This window comes from Octodon degus, unplaced genomic scaffold (assembly GCF_000260255.1).
Source record: "Octodon degus isolate 3935 unplaced genomic scaffold, OctDeg1.0 scaffold00010, whole genome shotgun sequence".
NCBI lineage: Eukaryota > Metazoa > Chordata > Mammalia > Rodentia > Octodontidae > Octodon > Octodon degus.
The window spans coordinates 23,765,767-23,788,070 of record NW_004524586.1 but is presented as its reverse complement, the minus strand read 5'-3'; the positions used below and the strand labels follow the sequence as shown (position 1 = coordinate 23,788,070).

General features: G+C 43.2%; 1 protein-coding gene and 1 pseudogene across 1 annotated transcript in view; one reads left to right on the top strand and one right to left on the bottom strand.

Annotated features, from left to right (window-relative positions):
* Plpp4 (phospholipid phosphatase 4) overlaps positions 1 to 19,807 on the top strand; it is a 149,029-nt gene extending 129,222 nt beyond the window's left edge. Inside the window, exons 6-7 of the mRNA XM_004625615.2 lie at positions 4,774 to 4,944; positions 19,316 to 19,807. Of these exons, the coding sequence (XP_004625672.1) occupies positions 4,774 to 4,944; positions 19,316 to 19,515 (371 nt within the window). The 3' untranslated portion in view covers positions 19,516 to 19,807. The remainder of the gene's footprint in view (positions 1 to 4,773; positions 4,945 to 19,315) is intronic.
* On the bottom strand, positions 6,952 to 7,112 carry LOC111815035 (annotated as a pseudogene).
* Positions 19,808 to 22,304: the final 2,497 nt, after the last annotated feature.

Here is a 22,304-nt window from a genome sequence, read left to right as displayed (position 1 = left end):
GAGGAGGAGGAGGAAGAAGAAGAAGAAGAAGAAGAAGAAGAAGAAGAAGAAGAAGAAGAAGAAGAAGAAGAAGAAGAAGAAGAAGAAGAAGAAGAAGAAAGAAGAGGAAGAGGAGGAAGAAGAGGAAGAAGAAGAGGAAGAAGAAGAGGAAGAAGAAGAGGGACAAAGAGACAGGAAGACAGAGAGGGAGACAGAGACAAGGACATAGACAGAGACAGAGAGATCAACCAATGCTAATTCATCTGGTGACTGAGGAAAAGAATCAGTGATTTCTTCTCAGTGTTACCAGAGAAGAAATAACCCTGCTCACAGACACACCGGACGTCAGCTTCTGGACCAGCTCCTTAGATTGTCCTCCTCTGCTTATCTGCTCTCACTGAAAACAGCAACTGAGCATTTCAACTGCCAGGTCAGGATGGGAAGCTATTACCTTTAGTCTTCTTCCTTGTTGAGAACGTATTTGCTTTGCACTGCCAGAAGAAATATATACAAATATATACAAAAAATCTTGTAACAGTTTCTGAAAGTGACTGCATGTGCTTTTCCCACAGATCACCATGCCTGGATCCTCCCATCACTAATAAAGGGACACTTGTGCCCTCGTGGGATGCGTTTGGGAATGTGTGCACTTGTGTGTTTCAAACTGGAACACCAGTAAACAAGTTTGCTACCTAGAACACGAAGATTCTTGACACCTCTCACACCACCACTAGCTTGGGAGTTTTTTGCTCATATTTCTTTTGTAGGTAATATTAGCAAGATAAGGATACCTTTATTTTATAATCCCTATTTTCCAAAATTTTCAATGCCTATGTCTCTGCATTTTCTGTTTTGGTTCTTTGTCTAGCCAAAAGCTAGGCCTGCATATAAAGCTAGACACTCACTTGGAGTGGATATCATCTAATTTGTTCCGTACTAGGTTAAAATACTTCTTCCCTAAATACACATGTTCTTTGAGAAGAGAATGAAAGGCTGGGTTTTTCAAATTGGAAATGTTCAGTTTGATTATCTTCCTTGTTTGTTCTCCTGGTTGAATTTAAATCTAAGCCTTAATGGTTGAGAGTCCCAGCACCTCAGAGTTGGATGTGAGATACTACCCTCACCCCACACCCTTATTCATAGACAGAATCCTATTAATTCAGCATGGTTTGGTAGAACCTAGTTGTGGCTCTGGTGGTTACTGCAAAATCAGGAGTGCAAAGAGCAGAGCTTCTTGTAGCTCAGGCTTGCCTCCCAGGCCAGGAGGATCTGCCTCAGAAGTCCTTTGTCAAAAGACATTATGTCAGCTCAATAACGGTATAAATGTCAGCAAGAAAATGACACGAATAAGGTTTAGCATGAAATTGGAAATTCATCCTGTCACCTAGAGAAGTAAGGACATGCGGCAATGCTTAGAAATACTGCTCAAAGACCCAACAGCAGGTGGCAAAGAAGACTGGTTCTGGTCTGCCTGCCTACAGACTCTAGGTGTTGCAGGCAACCTCTAAGGAAGCAGAAGTGAGGCTCAACACTCTGGAGGGGCTATGGTACAGTACTGTCTCCTACCTTGTGAGAAAGTTCCTTTACGCATACTCCAAAGAACAAGACAAAGCCTATGGTACAAGAGCTGGCCAGATGAGAATTCCTGGGGCATCCAACGTTGGGTGAAGGCTGGGATGTTCACCTGAGCCAGTCAGACACTAGCTGGTCTCCACCCCTTAAAGATGCCCAGAGGTACAGGTGGTGTACTTAGCTTCAGTTGATGGCTTCTCTGTGTTAAAGTCTCTAGGTTCTCTGTCTATGGGAATGCATCTGAATTCCTACTCAACATCCACTATATTTGTTGCCTTTAGGAAAAAACCTGTTTGTTTCCCTGAGAGATGCCAATTTGGCAACACTCAGGGCTGGCTGCCTCTCTTCTGATTCCAATCTCGGGGACTTTTATCCATTTCTCAACAAAGCCCCAGGGCAGTTCTTTTCTGCTCCTACACTTAGTATAATTAGGTGAGTAGACTTGCTACACCATATGATTTAAATAAAGCCTATTATTCCTCCTGTAAGAGCTTAGGATGAGGCCAACACAAATCAGAGCCAACTGTCCAGCCTGCCTCTCCCACTCTAATAGCTAACGGGAGAATGTAAATGAATAGAAGGAACAGAGAAAAGTGGATTGGATGAGAATTATGAAGCCATTGCACTTGCCAGGATGCTGGCCAAGTGGGGTCACTTTGGAACACAGTGTAAATCACTTATTGTCATTCCATCTTGGTAAACAATCCAGAACAGAGCTGCACAAGGCGGAGCTTCACGTGCTCCTATGTTAAGCATGATACATACTCAATAAGTGTATGTCTGCCCAGCTTTGCTGTCTGACATACTGCTAAAAATCCTTACTTTTGATTCGTTTTTATACTGGGGAAAACCTGGATGAGAGGAGTCTATTGTAATCCTATCTAATGCAGTTGCTAAAAAGTTCTACTTTGGTATGGTTATGCTCATAACTGGGATCTCACCAAGAATATGTGACATGATTGGAAACACTGAAGGTTTGTCTTGTTAATGTGTCAGAGCCATGAGTATCTTGACCCCAAGGGAAACACAGTGATGGTGAGTCTTTTAGAGCTTTCAGTGATAACCAGTGGCCCACTGTAGCGTGCATATCTTAAGTTGGCCACTGCTGGCCTAAACTGTAGTCCTGCTTCTTTCATTTTTAACATTGTTTCTTAAGTGTTGAGGATATCGTTATGTAATCATAATTTTTATGGTTGCGTAACAGTCTATTGAATGGAAATGTCACAGCTTATTTATACCTCTGTAATGGTCACTTTCGGTTTTTCATGATGATAAATAACTTGAAGTAGAAGAATTTCCAAATTTCCACCATAGTTTATGCTATTTCTTGAAGACAGACTTGGAGAGCTCCCTTCTAAAGATGATGTGGGGTTTTAGGCCAGGGCTTGCAGGATTGCAAGGTGCATGCAGAGCCCTGGTGGGATAATACCAACTACAGCTTCTAACTGAGCAGGTCTGCCGCGGGCCTGAGCGTCTACCTTCGTAACAGCTTCCTGCTGGCTGCTCAGGATGGGGCTCAGGATTTAGGCAGCCTCTTAAAGTTGTAGCTGTACCGATAGAGTATATACAAGACCTATTTCACCAAGTCACTGGTTGGCTTGGTTACTTAGGAGCTCTGCCCCAGTAAGAGTATTTCTAATCAAAGGGGAAAGTTCTGATTAGGATGGCATCAAGTGAAAGGAGCTGTAGCACTTCATTTCAACAAAGCCCTCTAAGCTTATTCATTGTAACCTTAGAATTACTGGGGCAGTGGCAGTACTCACATGCCTGTATGTATGTATTTACATGTGCATACATGCCATCCATGCTAACCATCACAGACAGAATGCTTGGCAGTGACATGTGGCTATAAGGAACTTTTAAAGCTTGCTAGGTATTTAAGATGGTTGGACACCTAAACATGGTGGAGAACCATTACTCTTAGTCCTAAGAGGTCTACATTTCAACTAACTGAGCTACAACTATGGCTTTTTTTTCAGTATTAATTTTTGTCATGCATTTTTATATATTTATTGGGTAAATTATGATAATTTGATAGCTGTATACAACACATAATGATCAATTCAGGGTAATTTACATTTCCATCTCTGGAAACATGAATCATTTCTTTATGCTGGGAACATTTATCTACTTCTGGTTAAGTTGAAATTTATAATAAGTTGTTGCAGACTATATAACTGTATAGTGCTACAGAATGTTGGAATTCCTCCTAGCTGAATGCACTTCAGTCTTGCCATCAAAGCTCTCTCTGTCCCCCTCTCCACACCCTTCCTAGCTTCCACAGATCACTATTGCGCTCTCTTCCTTGAGGTCAACTTTTAGATCTTATATATGACTGAAAATATACAGTAGGTGGAGTTCTGTGTCACGTTCATTTCCCATATCATTGCCTCCTCAAATTTCATTTATATTTATACAAATGACTATACAAAAAGTTTGTGGCTTACTTGTCTCTGTACTATAATACATTGTATCTGAAAGAATTAAACAGGACACACACATAGTAGTAAGAAAGGTAGAGATTTATTAAAAGAAAGTGTACTGTTCAGAGCGGGCTGATGAGAAAACTCGAGAGTGAGTTTGACTCAAGAGTAGCTCCATCTGTTTTAGGTGTGAGGTAAAGCCCCTTGGGAGAGTTTTGTACAAGCAGAGCTGAAAGGTGGCAGCTGTCAGTTGGAAAATTTCCCCTTCAAGCACAAAGGGCGGGCAGAGCCAGAGATGGCAACTGCAACGCGTTGTTGTGTTGGCTTTTCTTTTGTTTTTCCAGAATTTGGAGAATGGCCAGGGGTGGTTACTAACACATTTGGTCCAATTAACTGAAAAATCTGCATTTCCACATTGGGAGAAGGAGATTTGGACTTTGGACTATTTGGGCCTAGACAGACTCAGTAGGGCTAATGAAGCCCACTGGAAGTCAGAACTGTACTCCGATGGTATTATAAAGTCTGTAGGGTTACCCTCTATTACGCTAAGGCAATTAGATTACATGTTCTTTGTACCATGTTAGCTGCCAAAGAGATGTGATAAAGGCAGGAACAGATTTTTAAGGCTCATGTCAGGTATTGAAGAGATATAATGAGCCCAGGATGCTCCTGTAGTCTCCAAGAGCCAGGGGCATCCTGTCTATGATGAACCTAAAGCCAGGATGACTCCCAAACTATCTCCTGCCTGACCTGCTGCTTCCCAACAGCTACAGTAATGCCTGCTGTTTCTTTTTGGCAGTTGCCTTTTCAGGACTTGGTTTCACAACCTTCTACTTGGCGGGCAAGCTGCACTGCTTCACGGAGAGTGGGCGGGGGAAGAGCTGGCGGCTCTGCGCGGCCATCCTGCCCCTGTACTGCGCCATGATGATCGCCCTGTCCCGCATGTGTGACTACAAGCACCACTGGCAAGGTGAGTCCTCCACAGTGAGGCCCTACCCAGGGTCCACCCAGCCCACATCTCCAGGGGCAGATGTAGAGATGCACTGTGTTCCCATTGTCAGAACACAGAACAGGTAGTCTGAAGCACATACACCTACCTGAGTGAGTTCTAATTTTCCTGTTGCCCTTCCTAGGAAAGAGCTGGAACTCTTCCTCCTCTTCCTATGTATTCAAGAAGATTTTGTCTGAGTTCTGCCAGGATGCCAGGCTTTCTGTGTAAAGATACTTTAGGCCTCAGACCCAAATGTGCTTTCCCCCCACCCTCAATTACTTATCTCAATCTTCAGACTTGGTGTCAAGTATTTTTGTTTGTTTATTTGTTTGGTTTGTTGGTTGGTTTAGTTTTGTTGTTTTTGGCTCTTTTCTCAGATCAAATCCAACCTATAAGGACATATTTTTCATGAAAGATGCTATTCCAAAGGATGTGTCCAGCCAGGAATGAATTCCAACAATGTTTCAAGTGGTAGCTACAAGACAGGATGAGGCTTGCCTCTAGTTTTCAGTCCAGTGAGGTTTGTTAGGAATCTAAATAACACAAAACAACTGAGGGACCTGTTCCTGGTATACAGCTAAGCCCTGCCATGTCCCTCTGCACATAAACTGCAGCTCACAGTCTGCCTAGAGGACAACAACCACCTACCGTAGCAAGCAGGGAACAGAGACAGAGGTGCTATCCACAGATATGGGCTCCAGGGATCTCACACAGTACTTTCCAAAGAACAATTCACTTTGATTAGCCTGTCCTGTGCTAGGAAGTGGACTCTGTGGATGGAGAAATCTGGAAACTATAGTTTTGGTGGGTTTTTTTTTATTGAGTGAGTATATACATTCATGTAGGTCCAAGAAGCATAGGTTAAAAGTGCCTCACATGTGTGTACTTGGAACAAATGAATGGCCCTGGAGCTTGCTTGCTTGAATTAATGGCCTTGTACAATCAGAGGCCCACACCTCTTCTTCCTTTTCCCCTTGTTCTGCTGCTTCCTGGCAGTGTTTCTCTTCCTGTCTCAGCAGCCAGCTGCCTTGTGGGAGTGTCCCTTTTCACCTGCTCCAGGGCTTATTCAGTGGTAAGAAAGCAGGAAACTGAGGTCAGAGGTGAGCGGAACTCCCAGTGGAGGCCTTTCCCTGTCTTCTCTGGACTTCATGTTTCTCCCAACATCACCCCAGGTTCTCCTACTCCTTCTCAGCAGTGGGTCTGCCCTCCACCCTCCAGAGCTCATGCCCCAGGCATCACATGCCTGCCGTGCAGCTTTGCTGCAAACTGGGTAAGAGATGCTGAAACATGGATGCATAAGTAGATGCATCAGGCACCAAGTGCTGATCAACAACTGAGGCCGGATGGATGGCCAGGTGAGGACCACAGGGTCTTGTTCTTTATTTTTGGCGATGACCCAGATGAAGTGATATGGAGCCACACTATAGGGAGGAGGGAGAAAGCAGAGGGCAGTAACTGCACCAACAGCAACAAGGGCATATGCCCACTGCACCCGTGAACCATGGAGTATTTCCCCAGAGACTCACTGTTGCCCATATTTCAAGGCTATGTCCCCACAACGAATAGTAGAGGCCACATGGTCTTGCATGGATTATTTCCCATGCACTCCTACGAACATTTTCTTCTTGGAGCACAGGAAGCATAATCCCTGAATATTTCATAGAACTATTTCATAGGCTGATTGAAATAATGGACCCAAATGTACTTTGTAATTAAACTTGTACTATATAAATGCAAATTGGTTTTAATATTTCTTAGCACATTGTCTCTAAGGAAGGATGAGTTGTGCTTCTCAAATAACAGACTTGGTAGCTGATATATTTTTGCAACATAATCTGTTAGTAAGCTGTGAATGCTAGGTTCTCAGTTTTATTCAACCACTTTGGATTTGGGTAATGATGAAGTTTCAGAATTGAATAGATTGTTTTTACCCTTTATCTTGTAAGTGCATAAGAACCTTTGTGTAGTGATTTTACGTAAAATTTAAGACTTGAGGTTTGCCTCTTCTGAACCTCCTCTACTCCTGAACTCTTTGTCACTCATTACCTCTGTGGCTCAGGAAGGTGAACATGGTGAATGTTTTCAATTAGCAATAACTGTGCCTCAGATAAACCTCACTGGCTACAATACTGCTATCGAGCAAAGCTGACCATGGCGAAAGAGTGCAGAATTCCCACTCTTGGTTTTAGGGACTGGCAGGTTCACACTTTAGCTGGTGTTGTGCCTAAGACCTGTGACAATGAGACTTTACTACCATTTTGGCCAGCAGGCATGGAGATGGACTTTGAGCACAGATAGAGAATATGAATATCCTGTGGGAAAAGCAGAGCAAGAGAATTATGTTCAGTGACATTGAAGACCATATGTGGGGGAGAAGCCAAATTATGTGTTGAGAAACTTCTGTAGCCTAAATTGAACATGCATCAGTACAGATCATTGCTGTGGGCCAGGTATCAGCTCAACTCTGTCATACCATTTTATTTATTTATCTTTTATTAATGTTACTGAGAAACAAATAGCAATGAGACAGTTTCAAAACCAATTAGTAGGACAGTTTCAATAATTAATACATTGCATATTGTTGTATTCGTAGTACAAGATGCAGACATGATATCCTGTCCAAAACTATTAGTACAAATCTTCCTTCTCACTGAATTAAGAGAAAGTAGCTGTATATCTATTCTAACTATTTTGTATATACAGATACAAAATGGTCCTTCATTTGTATCCCCTTTTCTGTTTAGTTTTGTCAGAGATGAGTATTCCATTGCCATTTAAATATTGTAGGTGCATGAATTCAGCAAAATATTCCAATATAGTTCAGTAGTACATAATAGTAGTGGGTTATCCATAGGACTGACAATGTCAGAAGTTGTTGACATGAGCCTTTTAAAGCTCAGCATATGAATATGGCTTTACTTTTTATACCTCGTTTTTATACTTTTCTGCTGGATCATTAAGACCAAGATAAAGCAAGACCTATATAACAAGAAATGTAACTTTTGTATCTGCCAAAGTCAGTCAAATCCCCTCAGGATTTACCCTGAAACCCTGTACCACAGTTTGTAGATCCTTTGTTATTTATTTATTTATTTATTTATTTATTTATTTATTTGGTACAGGGTCTTACTACACAGCTCAGACTCATAGTGATCATCCTGTCTCAGACTTCCCAATACTGGGATTACAGGTGTGTGCTACCACACCAGATTTCGATGGCCATCTTGGCATGGAGCTACCAAGGATTAACTCTGGGTCCTTGTGCTTACCAGACAGGTGCTCAAACTGCCGAACTATCTCTCTGGCTCCTCTCCCATTTCTTTCTTATTTGAATCCCTGAAGTTATGCAGGCGAAGATCAGGTCTTTCCTTGGATTTTTTAAAGGGCTCTGCATCAGACTCATTCTTCCTGATTTCCCTTCGTCACTGTGGCTATCTGGTCCAGTTGTCCAGACGGGGAGTGGAGAGCTTGACTATAGTGCAAGGGACATTGAGCAATGTCTACAGACATATCTTTGGGGGATGATACTTCTGGTACCTGATGGGTTGAGGACTGAAAGCTAATGGACCATACACCTTACAATGCACAGGTCAATCCCTCCTCCAACAGTTATCCAACCCCAAATATCCATACTGTCAGGCTGAGAGACCTTGACCTAGATCGTACCTCAGTTCCAGCTTTCTATCCTTTGCTATTCTTTAAGAAGTAACAATCTTGGCAACCACACCTTGCCCACAAGTGGCAGACAAAGCAACATGAGGCGAGAGTTTAGCCAAAAGTACACCCATAATGATTGTTCATTGGGCTGGGAGATAGTTCAGTGGTCTAAGCACCTCCCTGGCAAGCGCAAGGACCCAAATTTGATCCCCAGGACCACATGCCATGGCAGCTCTAGAACTCTGGGCACAACATGACAGCCACTGAAACCGGGCATGGTGACACACACTTGTAATCCCAGTGCTGGGGAAGCTGAGACATGACTATCACCTTGAGTCCAAGCTGCATAGTGAGACCCTGTACCAAAGAAATAAATATTTTTTAAAAAGTAAAAAAAGAAGTAACAATCTTTTGAAAGTGAAAAAAATCTTATTAATTCAGCATGCTGTTAAGGAAGGGATTAGAGAGACCTTCAGTGTTTTGAGCTTGTCAGTGGATGGGCAGAAGACCTACAGCTGTGTAGGTGGCCGTTGGAGGCAGGACACGTGGCTGAGACAGATTATAGCTTTTCATCAGTGGACAGGCTGTCCACTGTTCATAGGCAGGGGTCATCAATCATGAATAAAATCCATGTGGAACACTACAGATATCAACAAAACCCTTCTCTCTCTTGTTAGAGATTTAGTAAACAACATTAGCATTGTGAGAGTTTATGAGTCTGTTTCAATTTTCATTTAAGCAACTGTGCTTAATGTGGAAATGTATCTGATTATGCCATTACATATTCATATCCAATAAATAGTCCATAATCTCAAATGGCTTACTGTGTTAATCTATTATTTCTATTGTTCTGCCTTCCTACTCCATTCTAAGTATACAAATCTGTTGTTTTATGTGAGAAAAATAGCAGAGCACAAGCTTAAGCAAGGTCTCATGAAGCATCTAGCAAAATTTCCTCAGAAATAGAGCAGTCAGATCAAGATTAAATACTGTGTGCCTGATGTTCTTCTCTGAGTCTCTGTAACACCCTGGCTTTTAGATCAGCTGGAAATGGGAGCTTCACAAGGGTTACTAGCTCACAGCCTTGTGCCTTGCAAGGGGCCCATCTCCATCACTAACGGGGTGTTTGGAGAACTACATAGAGAAAGTAAATAAAGAGAAGGAGAAAGAGCAGACAATCCCATGAAACCAGCCTGTTTTCACATTCTTATGTGTGTATGGTTTATGTCCTGGGAGGAGTCATGGCAGGGAGTGACAGGAGTCTGTCCACTTCACTGCTGGACATATACCGAGCCTGCAACCCAGGTCTTTGCTCCTGGACTCATGCTCCTCTTGTGAGAATTCAGGTTTAGAGGGAATCACTTCACCAACACCAGTTTCTGTAATCATAGGTCATTTTGAGTGGTTGAGGTGCCTGAGTGGTGTTTCATTACGAGAAAGAGCATCTACCTCTGAGTGTAATCCAGAAAAAACATGTTGGAGGGAAGAAAGTCATTCATTCCCACTTACACGGAGAGGAGAAAGCTTCCAAGTCAGCCTGAGACCCTGCTGCCCAGCTGGGTGGTTTTCGTGATGGTCACTGTACTATGAGGCATGACTTGAAACAAACTTACAGGTAGCTACCAGACTTCAGGTGATTTTCAATGCTGCAAATGTGTTTGGGGGAGCAGACACTGCATTGGACTGTTGTATGTGCCATAAAAGACTTCTTGCTACAAAATAGCCCGACAGAGGCTGTTCCCTTTGGGAAAACACTTTCTTCAAAGCTTGATGGCATGTAATGCTGTCCAACTCTTCTCTCCCCTTTCTTGCCCTGGCCTTCCTCTTCCCTCTCTGTTTTCTCCTGTTTTGCTCTTGCTCTTGTTCTTATTCTCACTTGCTCTTACTCTCTCTGAGCTACGGGACACATGCTTTTATTTATTTATTTATTGTTGTATTTTTTAGGGAAGGGTCTATAGGATGTTCAGGGTCTCACTACTAGATGGGACTGGTAGTGATGCTCCTGTTTACAGCCTCCCAAGAGCCGGGATTACAGGCGCGCGACGCTGCCACACCGTCTCAATTGCAGTCTCAGCGTGCCCTGGGGGTGAAGCCCCCAGCCCCTGTGATTGTTTGCAGATACTTTAATCCACTGGGCTATTTGGCTGGCCTGGGACACATGATCTGAATCAGAACTTCTCTGACTTGTTGGTCTTCAGTAGCGATCTCTGGATTTACTCTGAATTCACTTGAAAAAGAACACTTGCAAGTAAATCATTGTTTCTGTCACAACCTTACCAGCTTTGGGTGTGATGAAATCACTGTGAATCTCTTCCTCCCCTTCCTTGGCTCCAAGTGAATAGTGAGAGTCTCCTTTTCTCTGCAGAGCAGCTGCCCTGTAAGGCGGGGCCTGCACTCACTTTTGTCATCAGCCGTCCAACTGGTCTCAGAACCTCTAAGTGTTGTCTACCCATTTGGCCCACCCACCTGTGTAGGTGTATCCATGACACTCTTCAGGATGGTGTGAGTAGCCCTAAGCCTGAGGTCACCTCTGTCTTGTCAGAGCACCCTGGAGGGGAACTTTGGCCCTCAGGAGAGCCTTTCTCAGTCAAGACTTCTGCTGTCCTTGCAGCATGTTTGCTTGCTGTGTGTTTCCTTGGGAAGAATCAACTTTGTTGGGCCTGTCTCATGGAGAGCCTTGCTTCACTTTACCAGAGGGTCTTCTTCTTTCCTTAGCTTCCTATAGTTTTCTTCTGATTTTTCTTCTTTGGAATATTTCTGGAATCCAACTTCATATCCCTCCCTGGGATATTGTAGATGCCTTCCAGCCAGGCCTCCTTCCTCCTTTTCCCTTATGCTGCAAGCAGAGTGAGCCTTTGAGTTTGCTTGTGTGACTCCTGCCAGAATCTTCTGGATATGCTCTATTCATTCACCACCAAAGCCCAAGTGCCACAGCGGCCCACAGGATCCTGCCCTTCTACCCTCCTTGCTCATGTGGCCCCAGCCTCAGGCCCCATCTCATCCCAGAACTTTTACACTGGCTCCTTTCTGTGCTTGGAACGCCTTTTTAACAAAGTATGCAGCTTGTACCCACTCCTTCTCCTAATCTTGGCTTACAGGTCACCTGAGCCTTTTAATGATAATTTGATTTCAATTGCAATCTATCCCTCATACCCAAACTCTCTTCCCTTGCTTGTACCAGTGCTGGACAAAGAAAGCAACTTACTATCATGCATTGCCTTCTTTCTCTATTCCCTAGAACAAAGAAGTGGCTAGGCAGACTTTGTAAAGAGCCAGACAGTAAATATCTTAGGCTTTCTGTGGCCATATGGTCTCTGTTGTGGTTACTGCATTTGTATCCAGTGGTGCATACAAGCAGCTATAGATAACAAGTAAACAAACAGCTTTGCATCATTTCCTGCCCCCTTTAACAGAATAAGGTCTCCAAATAGAAAGAAATTTAGGTAACTTTTTTTGGCATGGACCATGGTACTTACTACATTAATTTCCCAGTGTTGCTGTAATAAAATACCCCAAACTGCAGGGCCACCCTCCCTGAAACCTGTAGGGGAAGCAGCCTTTTTTCTGATGTCTTGCAGTTTCTGGTAGCCTCAGATGTTCCTTGGGGTTGGCAACATGGTTCCAGTCTCCTCCTCTGTTCTCCATGATCTCCTTGTCTCTGCACATCATCTTCCCTCTTAGTATGTCTGCCCTGCTGGCCTTTTTTAAAACTTTATACAGATGTGTACTAAAAGCAGAAGAGGCAGGGCTGGGGAGATGGCTCAGTGGAATAAGCACTTCCCTGGCAAACACAAGGGCCTGAGTTTAATCCCCAGTTCTGAAAAAAAAAAAAAAAAAAAAAAAAAAAAAAAGCAAAAGAGAGATTATAAGTCGTCTCTTTGCATTTTATTTGTTACCCAAGTTAGTTTCGAATTGCTGAGCTCAAGTGATCCTCCTGCATCAGATTTGTGAGTCCCCAGGGCCCTTTTCATAAGGACCCAGCCAGACTGGATCAGGGCTCACCGCAGTGACCTTATTTTCAATGAATTACTTCCATGATGACCTTATTTCCTACTGAGGCTAATTCTAAATTACAAGGTACTAGAACTTCAGTGTTCCTTTTGAATGGAAACAATTCAGCTTATCGCAGTGCTCAATAAATATGTCTGAATGCATGCATGAATGAATAATTTTGCCCAAATCATGTTTCCTTTTTACTAGTATTATTTTCATTTATACTGGCTTTAAAATAATAAACATTTTTCTTTCTCAGTTCTTTCCTTTTAAAATAAATTTTAAAAATATACTTTAAATATTCATGCACTCGTTCATTTCCCCATGTGTCTTTGTTTCATATGCAAGGCTGTCTTATAGAGTAAGACAGGCATGGCTCCGGCCCCTCCAGCCTGTAATGTACCAGGGAGATCATGCATTCTCCAGGCCACCTAAGTTCTTCTATAGAAACTCAGACACAGAAACAGGAAAGCCTGACTAGTAGTACTATTGCTAGAAAGAATTAAATAACAATAGTAGCAAAAATCATCTGGAGTCACTGAGTTTTCCAGAGCTGAATTTTGCCCTGGTATCTTGGATCATGGAGCCCAGGGCCTACAAGGTCTCATGTCATGGCCGCTCAGTGATGTTGGATGTTGCCATAGTGATGGCAAGGGATGCACTCCTCTTGGGGATATGCAGCACATCTTCAGAAGCCCTTCTGCTTGTGTGTGCTCAAGCAGATGAACATAGCCTGGCATACTGACGTGCTCAGGTCTCCCTTGTGAGGCCTTTTCTTGTACTTACACCTCACAAGAAGATGAGTTTGTGACCACTATATAGGTGATAACTCAATGGTCAGGTTTCCTGATGAAAGTCACTTTTCCACTATCTTTGGGGCCCCTCTATTGTTAGGCCTTCTCCCTTTTTTATAACAAAAAACAGCTTCGTTGAAATATAACTTGTAAACATAAAACTGTCCCTTTTTATATTTTTGGCTTTTAAAACATTTTTAGAGTTTTTATTAGTAGAAATTTGCAATATTAATAACACATTAGTATGTATTTACATAATGATTATGTTTATTGTGCTCCCTTTTAAATTGTCAGGCTTGGAAATGGGGTGAGACTTTGAGGGGCAGATGCAAGACTGCCAGCAGATGTTTGGGCCACGCTGAGGGTCAACAGAACTACAGAGGGATGGGAGACATGTCCTTTTCCATCTCACATCAGATGACTGGCCATGTTGCATCCCCTAGTCGTACAGAGACACCACCCCTTTATTAGACAGGCTACCTTCTGTTTCTCAAACATGCCAACCCCTTTCCTTCATTTCTTGGCAGCTCCACACATAATCTGTCCACTGTCTAGAAAACTGCAGGGTTTTCCTTGGACCCACCTCCCACCTCCCTGTTTTCTCTAGTTAATCACTGTTTATCCTTCAGGTCTTGGCCAGCAGGTTACATCTGTGGGAGAACCACCCTGCTCCAGACTCACCCACAGAGCTCGGCTGGGCCGGTTCCCAGACTCCATACATCTTCTGCTTATTCCAGCTGCAGCTGTCTGTGGAGCTGTCATGACTTTGGGTCCATCTTGCCCCGTGGGACAGTAAACTCTGGGATAGAAGGGATGTGTATGCTTCCTTCTGCCTTGTGTCCTAGGCCTGGCCATCATGTCTGACGCGTGCAATATACACGTGTGTTGATTTGATGATACTAGTGCTTAGTAAGGAGATAGCACCAGCTTGGACTCCCCAGACACTGAGGTCCATTCATTTTCCTTTGAATGCCCTGGTCACATACTACCGTTCTTGGAATGAAATCAGTCCCAAGTGGCTTTTGTCCAGTAAGAGCCTGCTTTGTCCCCCACCTGCTTTTTTGTCAACAGGATGTGAATGGGAATTCATTAAAATACAGCTGCATTCCACTTGAGGTCTTTGACGAAAGCTTCCTCATAATGGAAATTATATTTTGCTCCAAATGCCTTCAGGGCAGGTTTGGCTGGCTTGAGTTGTGGAGACTGAACCACAGCAAGCTGAGCCTGACTGCTTTGTTGAAGCAGCCACTGAAAGAACTGAGCTACAGGGCAGGCCTCCGGGAATTATATTTTGTATTTCATTTATCATTTTTATAATAGACAAAGCCCCAAGTACCTTTGCTAGAAATCGGCTTGGATCTGGACATTCACTGCCCTGTTGCTACTCATACCTCTGATGTGAAGGACCACTTATGCAGCTCTCCTTAAAAAAAGAGTGACTGTCTCCATTTTTGATGAGCCTGACACTCTTTCCTTGTGCTGATATGTACAGAGCTGGATAGGACTTCTCTTTGTTCTTTTAATTGGCCTTAAATAATGTACATTGGTCTAGCCAAAGTGCTGGTGGTAGTCTTTGAAGGCGGCATGCATGTTTCCCTGATAACTCATACCTGCTGCTCTTTAATGTGAGCTGGGTTGAGACAGGATGAAGAGCTAGTGCTCTGTGCTGCTAGCTGGGATCGAGCCTCGAGATAGAGGCTATGACTTCCTGGGCTTGAAAGATTACACATCAGAGCCAAAGCACCAGACCTCCAAAACATTAGATACTATCTCAATAGCATAATGCAAATTACTTTCTCTGCATGTCCCCTGTACATACGGCAGAGGTAAATGTAGGCCACCCACCTAACTCAGCTCACAGTATTCACCTATTTCCCACAATTCTCAGTCATTCTTCCTCAAGCCACTCCTCCTCCACTGAATAAAACCTAAGTGTAGCTCTGAGTGAGCCTCTTTGTTCCAAAAAGCCATCTTTGCGGCTGGACTTGGGGTCCCTTGGTTCCCCAATAATTATAGATATATTTTAGTGCCTTTACTTTCACCATGGGATTGGTAGATTGGAATTAACTTGGTGGGATTCCAATAACATATCTTTGGGATTACAAATACTGACTACTTGGACTGAGACAAGAACTGGGAGGGGACTCCTACACTGTCAGCACCCATGACTTCACTTTTCATTATTCTAGCAGCTGGGAAAACAGTTTGACAGGAATCACCATTTCCTTGCACACAGCTGTGTCAGTGAACCTGGAAAACAGATCATTGCAAGGGTTTGATGGCTTTGGTTAATGGTTAATTTGGAAATGCAAAGCCACAGAAAAGTCAAATGGCATAAGGTGCATGTTTCACTCTTTGGTCCGTTTGATAGCCAATAGCTCACACACAGGTATTGTGAATCATTTTAGGTGTAATAAAAACTAATGCTCTGAGAGCTTGTTCTCTAGAGTTGGGGAGAAAATAAAACAACACTGCAACTCTAAGGCCTTGGTTTAGAAAGGGCTCTTAGTATACTCTATGGGTAGGTGGCCATAGACTACATGAATTAGTTCTTTATTTGAGCAGCCACATCATTTAATCATGTTAATTATGATTTGTGTCTATGCATAAATTCATTGCACACAGTGCTTTATAGTTTCTTGGTTGATAATTTTTTTAATGCATTGGAAGTATATTTAAAATACAATGAAAAGGGCCAGCCAGATAGCTCAGTGGACTAAAGCATTTACTTAGGCAGAGCGTAGCAGCTGGGGTTCGATCCCCAGTGTGCCATGCTGGCCCCACCCCCAAGGCATGCTGAGACAGAGACTGAGACTGGACATGGTGGCACATGCCTATAATCCCAGCACTTGGGAGGCTGAAAACAGGAGAATCACTACACGTCCAATCTACATAGTGAGACCTTGTAGACCCTGTAGACCTTGTCCTAAAATATAAAAATATATGAATCAATGAAATAAAATAAAATAAAAATACTATGGAAATGTGGCCATACCAGATTTAGGTGAAGGTACTGAGAACTAGGATAGGGAAGGATCGAAGATCCAACGGCATTCTGGAATAGGGTGAAAGAGAAAGTGTAACAGTGATGGATACTATTTCATAGGGTTTTTTATTAATTTTATTGAGAAACAAATAACAATGAGACAGTTTCAAGACCAATTGGTAGGACAGTTTCAATAATTAATACATTGCATATTGTTGTCTTCATAGTGGTTATTCATAGTACAAGATGCAAACATGATATCCTGTCCAATATAGGTTTTATTTTGACATACTCTATGGCATAACTTTTAGAAGTAATATATTATCTAATTGCTATCCCAACTCAGTGAAGTGGAGGCTGATAGCGATACTCCAATCTTAAGGAACCTGAGGATCAGAGGCAGGAAGTGATTTCCTTGCCAGGGGCTGAAGCACATTACCCTGAGAAGACCTCAGCAGAAGAGACCATGGTTTGGGGATGAAGATCAGAGCTTGCTGTCTCACCTTCACCTGGTGCCACTGCATTGCCAGCATTTCCTCTCTGGAGATGGCCAAGGATGTGGCCATCAAGAATTCATTACACACAGTGCTTTATATCTTCTTGTGTGATAATTTGTTAATGCATTGGAAGTATATTTAAAATACAATGAAAAGGGGCAACCAGATAGCTCAGTGGATTAAAGTTATGTCTGATGCCCACAACCTCGAATTCACCAGTGTCCCTCATCTCCCATAACCTGGATGGCCGCTCACCAGGGCCACACAGGTGCTTAAAGGTATATTGGCTTTTCTGCCAGATAGTGGCCATGCACCACACTGTCAATTTACAGTTAAGCTCTTATATGGAGAAAATAGTGAGAATTAATTCAATCTCTTTCTTTGATCAATTCGGGTGACTTGTTCCTTAGAGGTATTTTATCCTCACAGAAAGTATCTTGGCAAAGTTTCCAAATAATCTCAAGGTGTGGCCTTGAGAGACCAAGGCAAGGGACCTCATTCTTAGAACATTCATTCATAAAGGCCTCTTCACACCATACACTTGCTCTGTGTTCTTGTATTACCGATTAAACAACAAAGGAGCAGAGCAGCATAGGGCTCACCCAATGACACACACGACAGCCACCCCCACTTAACTACTGACTCACTGTGTGTCCATTTCCCTCAGCAAACTTAGGTCTGCTATGAACAAAGTGTTGGTCAAGGGTTGAGGAAATTGGCAGCCAACAAGACAGACACAGCCCCTGTCCCTGTAGAGTTCTGATGCCTGGATTAAATGTTTAACAGTTGCACAATTTGTCATTTGTCAGTACTCTGATTGTGCAAAGAGTGAAGAGGGGTTATTGAGGTATGGACCTAGAGGCTCATTCTAGCACAAAGAGAAGCCAGATGAGGCCTTTCTTGGATGATATAGGGTTGAGCCCTGAAGTTTAAATAGGAATTGAAGAGGGGAGGAGGATTTACAAGAGTCCAAGATCAGTGCAGCACATGTAAAGGTCTCTACACAGCTTGTTGCTTTCTGGAAAGTGTAGGGAACTTACCATCCTGAGTCCTGGCCATCAGAGAAAGCCATGGCCCTCACCTGAACCCAGGTGGCCACACTCATCAGCCCATGGCCTTGGTGCTTTGTCCAATCTGGGGCCTTTGAGAGTCATCTGGTCAGCAAGCCTGGAATGAACTTGTTATGGTCTAGAACAGTTCTCTGGACCCACCCAGGCTGCAGAATCAAGACGTGGATTCAAGCCTAGTCCTGGGGAAGGTAGGCCGGATGCTATCTGCCCATAGGAATCGGTGTGATCCAACAAGATAACAAATTGGCTAGGAGAAGTCTCCAGCGTGTCAGTCAATTCAGCTTACCAGCAACCTCAATAAGAGTTCTTTTGGTAAGCAGGTTTCTCTATTACACTGGAATATTTTGGCAAGAATGACCCATAGACGCAGTGCACACACAGAGAGAGCTATCGGGGTAGGCTATGTACATGGAGTCTTTTGTACAAGAACTGACCACCCTCTTTGGTGAGGGGCTACCCCATGGTGGAGGGGCCTGTTTGCCTACAAACACACTCTCCTGCCTCATCTGCCTCTCGTAGCCTCTTCAACTTTGTGAGATCTGAAGTTCAGTGGAAAGATCAGACACCTCCCTGCAGAAGTCTGCCAAGTGTGCCAGCGCTCTAGGATTGTCAGATGTTTTATTCACTTGCACTGTGACTCTGGTGCTTACTTCAGCAGCACATACACTTTGTCTCTGAAGGAAGCTGCTTACACTGGGCAGAGACCAGCAGGCCTGCTGGGTTGGTGTGGTCTACCAGCAAGATCTAAGGACTCCAGCAGAAACTTGCCTAGGGAGAACAAAAATCACACCCCCTTGAGAGGATTTACATGCTAGAGACATGGCTGGAATTCTGCTTTCAGAGTTTAGAATTGACTTTTAAAAGTCAGGAAAATAAATTTGAATTCACGCCACATTCAGATGTGAGGTAAAAAAGTGAAGAGAAGGATCACATGCCATTTTATTAAGTGCTAGAAAGGATGACGGTTGCAGAAGACACTGGTGTTTATTTATTTGGCACAGAGTCTTGCTACACATCTTGGAGTCATCGTAATCCTCCCGTCTCAGCCTTCCCAGCACTGGGATTAGAGGGGTGCACCACCACACCCAGTTTCATTGGCCAGTACGGTATGTGGTACGGGGATCAAACCTAGGTCCTTGCACTTACCAAGCAGGTGCTTATGCTATCAAGCTGTCTCCTCAACCCTGACATTGGTGTTTAGACTTCTAGCATGTTTTCTTTCCTTTAGTTTTCCAGGGTGTCTTGTCAAATCAATTCTGGGCAGGTGAAAAAATTGCTTTCTAGAAAATGTAGCTGGCCACATGGGAATGAAGAATAACACATCTCTCCCATTTTTTTCTCCTTCCTGCCTAGATTCCTTTGTTGGTGGCGTGATTGGCCTCATTTTTGCATACATCTGCTACAGACAGCACTACCCTCCACTGGCCAACACAGCTTGTCATAAACCGTATGTCAGTCTTCGAGTGCAGACATCAATGAAGAAGGAGGAGATGCCCACAGCTGACAGCGCGCCCACCTTGCCTCTGGAGGGAGTCACAGAAGGCCCTGTATGACAAGTGTCCTGGGCTAATGGACACTGAGCCACCAACACACTCTTCCTCCCTGGCTTCATAACACAATGGAAAAGGCTTTGCTGTAGTGTGTTCCTCATCCGTTGTCTCTCCGAGTTTCCCTTCTTGTGCTTCTATTTTGCCAGTGGTGTTCCTGCCACTCTCAGTGTCTCCTATCAGTGTTGAATTTGCAAGGTACGGACACTGGGAACAACCTGAGAGGTGTGTGGGAAGGAGGCTGCGTGGATAGGGATGGGGCAGGGGTAGCTCAGCTGGTTCCTCCACCTGAAATGTTTGTTGAAGCAATCACCTTCCTCTGTTTTCATGGTTGTAAACATAATAAAACCTCATATGTGGAAGACTTGGTGTGGGCCGCACACTGTGACAGAATATCCAGAGCTGCCTTGGGCCGCACAGCATGGGCGTGAAGCCAGCTGTGTCCATTGGTCATTCCAGGAGCCAAGCTCAGAATCTACGGCTCATGTCTGAGCTGTTACTTTCTCACGACACACATTTCTGAAATGGGTATTCTTAAATTATAGCGATAGCTGTGACACTTTCAGGGCTTCTGGAGCACTGATTCAGAAGTCTACAAGATAAATAACTTCATACTTAGACCTTTTTATAAATAATTTTATTGAGAAACAAATAGCAATGAGACATTTTCAAAACGGATTAGTAGGACAGTTTCAATAATGATACCTTGCATAGTGTTGTCTTCTTAGTGGTTATTCATAGTTCAAGATGCAGACATGAGGGGCTGGAGAGATGGCTCAGTGGTCTAAAGCACCTACTTAGAACAAGCTTGGCAAGGCATCAGGGACCGCGGTTCAATCCCCCAGCACCACATGCCAGCCAGCCCCGCCCCTGGTGGGCTGAGCTGGCCACACACACACACACACACACACACCACTCTCTCTCTCTCTCAAATAAATAAAAATAAAAAAATAAAATAAAATAAAAGTTAAAAAAAAAAAAAGATGCAGACATGAGATATCCTGTCCACAAAAACTGTTAGAACATCTCTTTCTATTCACTGAATTAAGAGAAAGTAGCTGCATATCTATCCTAACTTGTTTGAATATACAGATATATACTTAGGTCTATATGAAGCACAAAGAAAATAAAGAGGCAGAATACTCCTGTTTAGGGAAAGAAGATCACTGTAAAGGTCTTTGCAGGTATCTCTGGATTCCTAGGTGCACCGTCCTTCCAGCTCTCCAGTCTAGGTGTGGGATTCAGTATTTATGTAGCTCAGTCACTTCCAGAGAATTCTATACCACACCAGCGAGTGGTGTGCCAAATATCCCAAATGAGAGAACCTCTGCTATGGGCTAATACCAAAGGAGTGGCTGGCTGGGTAACCATAAGCTTTAAGAAGTAGTTTGTGGGTGAGAATTTTTCCCCTGTAAGATCTGTGTTTTGCAGAGCTCTGCTCTAATGTGTTTTTGAGTGGTGGCATGGACCTGCTCCGCTCTGGCAGAAAGCGTCACTGTGGTATGTCCCTCGGAGAAGGAACAAGAACAAAATTGTGGAGGGCACCATGTTTCTGGCTTAGCATTTTGCATTGTTGAAAGCAGCCAGTCAACATGAATCATGTCAGTCTTCATACAGAGCACTGTGCTTGTGGCCAGTTGGTTCCTTTCGAAGCTGAGAGCACTCTTCATTCACATCTGACCAGATACACTGCATGGCTCTCTATAGTCCTGGGCCTGGGTACTTAAGGTGATGCATCTTTAGTGTCCAGAGAGTCTATTCAAAGCAGTTATTTCAGGAGACTGCATTTTGAAACATTTGAATAGCTGTGTAGATGTCACCCATGTGGTTTTGGGTTGGCAAAACCCAAAAGGCAACCCATGGTGTGCCTTTGGTCAGTCAGCTGTGCTAGGGTTTTAGCCCTGGAGTACCGGTAGCACCATGGGAAAAGCATGGTCAGTGACCCCAGTGCAGTCTGCAGTTGAGGCCCTTCCTCAGTTATGGCATAGATCCTGTGATTGTGGTTTGGGGGACGCAAGAGGAAATCCTGAACTGACTTCCATCCAGTTCAACCGCTGATTTTATCAAATCAGAGCTGTACTTACAAGCAACTTTAAAAATGAAAGAGGGGTAATTTAAATGTTAAATTATACTAATTCATGAAATAAAATTTAAAATCCAAAGCTAAATCTGTTTCCAATTAAAAGATTAATATTCAGATTTAATAAAAATTCCACAATTGTCAAAAATAAAGCAAAAACACAGAATTTGGAGGAAGAAAGCACTGATAGAGTCCATATAGTTATTTGATTCTATTTTTGCCCTAATTCAGCATTAGCAGGCAGAAGGAAAGGAAAGAATTATACTTCTGTTAATGATCACTTAAAATTCTGTACCATGCAGTATGAATTTAAGATAAATACTTAACATGGCCAGGAAGGACTCTATAAAGTAACAAAGAACAGAATATTGTTAATGTTGATAATTAGACTGAAAGCCCTAGAACAGGCTGTGTAAAACCCTTGATTAAAATGTAATTAAAATTACAAAGGACACAATAACATGAAGCAAATGGCAGGAGCCTTAGGAGTCATAATTAACAGGGAAAGCCAGTTCACAAAAGGCAGGTGTTTTTGTGGGTCCATATGTTTTAATTTCATGCTCCATTAATATGAAGGAAATATTACATCATTATGCACAGCTACAATGAATGCAAGTGGGGGCATTTGTCCCTTGGCCCCTGATCTCTCCTGGATAGAAAAAGTTACCAATTCCTTCACTTTGGCAAGGTGGGTTGCACACTATGTGAGCCGTCA